We start from the raw sequence: 7093 nt of genomic DNA on the forward strand, positions 1-7093 counted from the left end.
TGTGTTTTTTCTTTCTTCTTTTGCCCTATCCAGGTACGTGGGGGGGTTTCTTGCCTTTTGGGAGGTCTGAGGTCTTCTGCCAGCGTTCAGTAGATGTTCTGTAGGAGTTATGCCACATGTAGATGTATTTCTGATGTATTTGTGGGGAGGAAGGTGATCTCCGCGTTTTACTCTTCTGCCATCTTAAAGCTCCGCCTGATAAGCTTTTTTCAGAGAGTTAAAAGAGTGAAGGAAAGTTCGAATTTTGTAGGACTTTGGAAATGGCTCTTATTCAATTTGTCATGTTTGTCACAGTAGAAAAAGCAGTTTTTCATTTTAATCTCAGTTGAAGGCAGGGATTGTTCTTTTTCTTTCTGTTGCTTACCACAGTGTCAGGATACTGATTTGCAACACACTTAACAGCCAGCAATGTGATTTTTAGAATACATGGACCTTGGACTAGTAGGACTTCTTCAGGTGGAAGTGGTAGGGACTGGCTCTAGAGTATTTCAGGCAGGAAAAAGGAGGGCTGAATATATGGTGACAGGAAAGTAAGGGATGAAAACTTGAATGTTATCTTCTATTTTATGTGATATAAAAAAGACCCCTACCTATTATTCATATATTCTTATGCAGTGTTGTTACATAATTAACTAATTTTTAATAGTTATCTAAAATAAAACTAAGTTTTTAGAATCTTTGCTACATTGTTGGAGAATTCTTTGTTCAAAAAAATAAAATGATTCTCATACTGATATAAAATGAACACGTTAAAATTTTAGTTAGTTCATTAATTCAGCAAACCTGTAAGATGTCACAACTATTTCAAAGAAGTCAAAGAAGCTCAAATTTATATGAAGTATAGGAATGTTGAAACGAATTCACAAAAGATGGAAACTTTTTTCTTCCCCTATGGGAAGGGAAGTAAATTGAACCTCTACCAGACAGTGAAAGGTTGCAATCACATAACTTGGGAGAGCATACTTTAGACAATGCAGTTTTCCATTGAAGCACAGACAGTCCCTACAGTCTATTTGCTTTTGGTCAAAAATAATGTCAAAGAAAGATTGTTCTTAATCACACAATAAAGCTGGTCTCATTAGGCATGGCCTTATTTACATAGTAGCAAGAGTGTTAATTTATCACGTGGGCCTTCTAAGTTTGCTTTCCTTTTTTCTTTTTTTTTTTTTAAGATTTAATTTTATTTATTTTTGGCTGTGTTAGGTCTTCGTTTGCTGCGAGTGGGCTTTCTCTAGTTGTGAATGGGGGCTACTCTTCATTGCGGTGCGCCGTCTTCTCATTGCAGTGGTTTCTCTTGTTGCAAAGCACAGGCTCTAGGCACGCAGGCTTCAGTAGTTGTGGCACGCAGGCTCAGTAGTTGTGGCGCACAGGCTTAGTTGCTCTGCGGTATGCAGGATCTTCCCGGACCAGGGTTCGAACCCATGTTCCCTGCATTGGCAGGTAGATTCTTATCCACTGTGCCACCAGGGAAGTCCCTCTAAGTTTGCTTTCATAAGTTAAGTTTTCATAAATTATCTCAGATTAGACTTTTAAAACCCTCTGTTATTTGCTAAGCCAAGAGTAGGAAGCAGCACCCAGGGAATTCTCTCCATATGTTTTATTGTAATTAGTCTTTATTCTCAATCGCAATGGAAGTCTCATTATTTCTCATATTTTTTTTTATGGGAATGGAGGATTTTCTTCCATTACTATTTTGAGTTGGAGGCAAAAATTAAAATATCAGAAACTTAGTGAAAATACAAAGTTAGTGTGGTTTGATATATGTTTTATTTTCAGATTGAAAATATCAGAAGGAAGCATAATTATCTGCCGTTCATTATGGAATTGTTAAAGACTTTAGCAGAACACCAGCAGTTAATACCACTAGTAGAAAAGGTAAGTATTTTACTGGCCAATACTTAAATTAGATTTAGATTCTCCAAAAAATGTTTTTTGGCTTGAGAAGAGATAAAATTTGTTGAAGCTTTTTATTTTCATTTTTTTGCTCTTACTTACTGTTTTTCATCTAGAGGAACATTAGTTCAATCTAATATTGCAAAATAAAAACAAGGAATTGCATTACTGCTTTAGCTTTCCAGAATCCTTAGTGTCAGGAATTCAGGTTGTGCTATATTAGAATGAAATGTAAAACATTTTTCTTTCTTTAGCTGAAAACAAATTATTAATTTTAGTTATTGAAATAATAGATTTTTCTTATTTAACTTAGCAAAAATTTGAATTATCATCAAATTTACTACTAGAATGAAGGGGGAAAAAACATAACCTAGCCTAAGAAATAGGTTTTCTTATTCCTAAGTTATTACTCTTTCCACTGAGGGAAAACTAGCATAGGTTAGTGAAAAATTTGGACCGTTAACTTAAAGACCAGAATACATGGTAGGTTTTTTTTTCTTATTTTTAAGTTCATGAAGCAAAGATACATTTCAACCCAGCTGTTAATTCTAAATAATACAAGATGTGAGTTAAGGTTTTCATATATACATTATTATCTAGATCCTGAACATGTGCTTCAACTTTTAGCATTAAATGTAAAAATTTACATTTAAGAAAATTTAGAAGAGGACTGCTAAGTCTTCTCTTTTCCATATAAGTTTTTCTATTCATGTATCTCAGGGTGTTAAATCATAAAAGTCCAAGATGGGAAACTGATTTTTAAAGTTTTAGATTAACAATTAGGGTCCTGTGATCCTCAGAATTGCCTGGTTAACAGAGTACCTCGATATTATATTCTTTGTATGAAACACTATGAAATATTTCTCTGTTGAAAATATTAAACAAAATGAAATATAGACTGTTATGCTCAATTGTATGATGTATCAGGTATTAAGTATAGATAAATACTATTAGGGACCAGACAAATGTTATTAGAGAAATTTTAAATATATATGTTGTGCTTTAAAATTGGCCTGTGAGTAAACTTTTTTGGGCAAATTAAGAAAAGGACCATTCTTATTTGATTTTAATGACAGTATATTTCCATAATTTTTTAAAAAGCATAGAGTACAATAGCTTTTACATTAGAACCATAATTCCTTAGTTCACATTATTTTGGACACAGGGTGGCAGTATATGAATGCCTAGTGTTAGTGGAATACCAACTCAGTCTCTTCTTGTGTTTGCATTTGTTTTATTGAATATAATACAAAGACATTATATGTCTGTTTTATTGAAAGGGTAGTTACTGACTTGCTTGTTCTTTGACTAATAATATTGTACAAGCAACATTGAGATATATTTCTTTCTGTATAGACACTATACAGAAAGATACTGTATATGCAGTATCTTTTATGTGCCTAGATTCTGAAGGGAATTCAGATTCATTATTTGATTAAAAATTTTGAAATGTTTTGATTATTTATCCAACATTTATCTAGCTGAAACTATATTTGAGGCAGTCTCTTAAAGTCAGTGGATATACACATAATTAAGACACATTTTTCTGTCTTAAGCAACTTAGTTGGGGAAAGGAATACATGATTATAGTACTGTGCTGCATAGTATTATTCTGATAAGTGCTAGAATAAAGTCATGCTAAAGATTCTGGGGGATCACAGGGTAGCTCCTAAATAGCTTTATGCCACTTAAAATTTCACATCCACAAATTTTGAATCTGTGGTTAGAATTAAATGCTTAATTTCTGCCAATAATCACCTTCCTTAGCACAAATATATTTTTGTTCATCTTATTTGAAAAAAGAAATCATATATCATATTGAAATATCACTTTCTGCTGGTAAATGGAAATGTTAAAAATTAAAAAAACAATAGATTAAGATTACAGTTATATCCAATATGAAGACTTTAGTAGTGAACATTACTTAATAAGTAATACTTCTAAGCAAAGAATTACATGTAGAATTCAGAAATGGATTATTATGTCAAAAATCCCCCCCTTCCCCCCAATGCCAAGTGAAAGTAGAAAAGATGTGGCTAGTCTAGGCAGTGTTCCTACTTGCTAAAGCCATCCAGGATCAGATTTCTGAGTAATTGGAGGCAGGTCCTGACTGCCTGTGATGGTGTGGAAGTATTTGACCTGTGGAAATCTTTTCATTTTACAAAATAACAAAGAGTGAGGACTTTGATTCTCCCAAGAGGATGCGGCTTTAATGAATTAGGTTAAGATATTGCCGTGTAAGTGTTCTTGTTCTATGAAGCTTCTGGTCTTATCTGATCAGTTCATTGAGTATACATTACATAAAGATTGCTCAGGAGGTAACCTAAAAATATAAAGTTATAAAACTTCTTGTGCCATATACCAAATCTGTTCCTTAAAATATAAAATAAAATCAGCTATATTAAGATTTCATTTGTAAAACTTTTATTCAGATACATTTACAATTCTTTTAAAATTTTATCTCAACATTTATTATGTATTTCTGAATCATTGTCTATCCCAGGTTTTTAATAACCACCAATAACCTACCATAATTTAGAATCACAGATTTTGTTGCTATGGGGGATTCAAAGCACAGTACTGAATTTTGTACAGATTTTACCAAGACATTATAATTCAGTTGGTAATAAATAACTAATCTGCAGAACTTACTTTTTCTATCTCTTAATAGAAATAAGGTAGAAGAATAAAGTTATCTGTAATAATATGTACATTAATACCTATGATTACAGAATTATCTGACTTCAGTCAGCAATTTTTAGTATCTCACTAGCACACTAAATAGAAGGAAAGTATTTCTTAACAGTGAACATTTTTTTCATGCTATTTTGAAATACAGTATTTTTTATTTTTCAACAAAGGCAAAACAGAATACAGGCTTTCAGTTTAAATCTCAGATATGTTACTTAGCTGTTATGTTATTAGCTGTTGCTTTTAGGCAAGTTATTTACTTTATTATAGAATCTATTTGCTCATCTATAAATTGGTAATCACACTTCACATTCTTAAGGATTAAATGAGATAATATTGGTCAAGTTCATAATATGTGCTCAATAAATGGTGGTAATTATTTCTAACTTATTTAGCTTACCCTTAGTTTTATCTGAATTATATAGTTTAATACATGTATGGATACTCTGCATTATATGTCTTTGCTTTTTAAATTATGTTGTAAAATTTATGTCATTAACCAGTAGATTGATTCCTGTTAATCCTAGTAAACTTCCTGTATATTCAGAGATCACTAAGAAAAGAGGTACATATTTTTATTTCCAAATTATATCTAAAATTGAATAGTATTTTTATTATTTGGAAACAGAAGACTTCTTTGAGAAATTGTACATATCAAATTACAAATTATGCTTGTTATTAAAAATGTTTATGCAAGTAATTTTAAAATTTTTATATGGTACGTATAACATATTTCCTCTTAATATATTCTAATGCATTGCACTTAATTTTATCATATGGTTGTACGATAATTCTATTATCATTATAATGCATTATAAAAAAAAGATTATAGTTCTCATTAAAGAAGTTTTTTTCTTAATAGCATAATAGCAGAAGTCTAATTTATTTGTTTCTTTCTGATTCAAGTGCCATAGTGGAAAGAACATTATATTCTAGTCTTCTAAAATCTTGCTTCTCAAAGTGTCACCTGAGGACCAGCAGAATTGGCATCACCTGAGAGTTTGCTAGAAATTTAGATCCTCAGGCATTTCACCAATTCAGTCTGCATTTTAACAGTCATTGGTCTCTACATTAGAAGCACTGCTATAGAATATGTGTCTGACCTCTATTGAGGTTTTGTTATATATTAGCTGTGTGACTTGGTCAAGTTTGATAACACCTGTAAACTCTGGCTTCCTCATCTGCTAAAAAGTGAAATAGAATTACTGTGTTCAAGCTCTATACTTGTTACGAGGTTCAAGTGAAACTTGTGAAAACATTTTTTTGGTCTTACATAAGCGAAAAAAACCTCACTTATATGTGAGGTTTATCAACACTATGGTTATATAATCCTTAGTTATGTTAAACTCATGTAAACTATTATGTTAAACTCATTCAAATATGCAGAGATTAATATAGGATTTTTCATATACTCAGTTTGTATGAGAAATGGGCACACATGTAAATATATTGTTTTGAAATAGTTATGAATGAGTATGACTTTATAGGATGAGTAATTTTGTATTTTTAAATTGTTACCATTATAATAATACATTTCAACTTCAGGTAAGAAAGAACTGCAAACCAAGTATAATCCTTTTTTATTGAGCGCAAAGCATAACTATATCGTTGTCCAGGAGTAGTCTGTTGTGAATCTTATAAAAGATAATTCTCTAGAAATCTTGCAAACAACGCATCTCAAGCTTTTTAGCTTAAGAATGCCCTCTTAGACACATTTCATTTTAACATGAACTGGAACAGGCTTTTAAGATTTTATAGTATACTATCTTTAATTTCTAGGCAAAAGAAAAACAGAATGCAAAGAAAGCACAGGAAACCAAATGAAGAAGATGCTTTGGGATGTGTACCCATTTCTGCTTCTGCACTTATTTTCAAGGAAACCATTAAGTATAAAGAACTTTGAGCAACATCCTAATCGACTCAGCGCACGTTTGGCAATAGCCCCAGTCTGTCTCGTCTTCAGTGCATGGATTCATAACCTCTCCCTGCCTGCATCATGTGCATGTGGTGCATATTAAATAAAAGTGGTGTTCAGAGCGCTTGCCGAAATCCCATTATATGACATTGGATCTGAGAACTCCTGTTGGTTCTCTGGATAGGTAACTACCGTAATGAACCGTAATGAACTACCGTAATGAAAATGGACAAATGATATTCTCTACCTGTAATTGTTATAATTTTCCAATTTTTCAGCTTGGTTAAATGCTTAAAATTTATAAATGTCAGATCTATTAAATGGAGTCTCTTGTTTCTTCTCATCATTAATGAAAAAATTAGTAATTCTGTCTTTGATATCTAAATAATTTGAAGATTTAAAAACTGAATTTTATCTTCTATACTAATTATTTGTAAAAGCTTGATTTTAAAGGAGATCATTTGAAAAGAACAGAAGTATAGTTTCTGGGCTTCCCTGGTGGTCCAGTGGTTAAGAATCTGCCTGCCAATGCAGGGGACATGGGTTTGAGGCTTGGTCTGGGAAGATCCCACATGCTGCGGAGAAACTAAGCCC

General features: G+C 32.1%; 1 protein-coding gene across 6 annotated transcripts in view; it reads left to right on the plus strand.

The window, feature by feature from the left end:
• The window catches only part of UCHL5 (ubiquitin C-terminal hydrolase L5), a 46473-nt gene extending 39649 nt beyond the window's left edge, over positions 1 to 6824 (plus strand). For 3 of the 6 annotated variants that reach the window (XM_019920427.3, XM_019920428.3, XM_073800277.1), the window contains 2 exons: positions 1777 to 1875; positions 6364 to 6824. In XM_019920427.3, coding sequence (XP_019775986.2) covers positions 1777 to 1875; positions 6364 to 6408 — 144 coding nt within the window. In that variant the 3' untranslated portion in view covers positions 6409 to 6824. Of the gene's footprint in view, positions 1 to 1776; positions 1876 to 5087; positions 5151 to 6363 lie in introns of those variants that run through there. The other 3 variants (XR_002173269.3, XM_019920429.3, XM_019920430.3) reach the window with 3 other exon arrangements.
• Positions 6825 to 7093: the final 269 nt, after the last annotated feature.

The sequence above is a fragment of the Tursiops truncatus genome, chromosome 1 (assembly GCF_011762595.2).
Source record: "Tursiops truncatus isolate mTurTru1 chromosome 1, mTurTru1.mat.Y, whole genome shotgun sequence".
In the NCBI taxonomy this organism is placed as follows: domain Eukaryota; kingdom Metazoa; phylum Chordata; class Mammalia; order Artiodactyla; family Delphinidae; genus Tursiops; species Tursiops truncatus.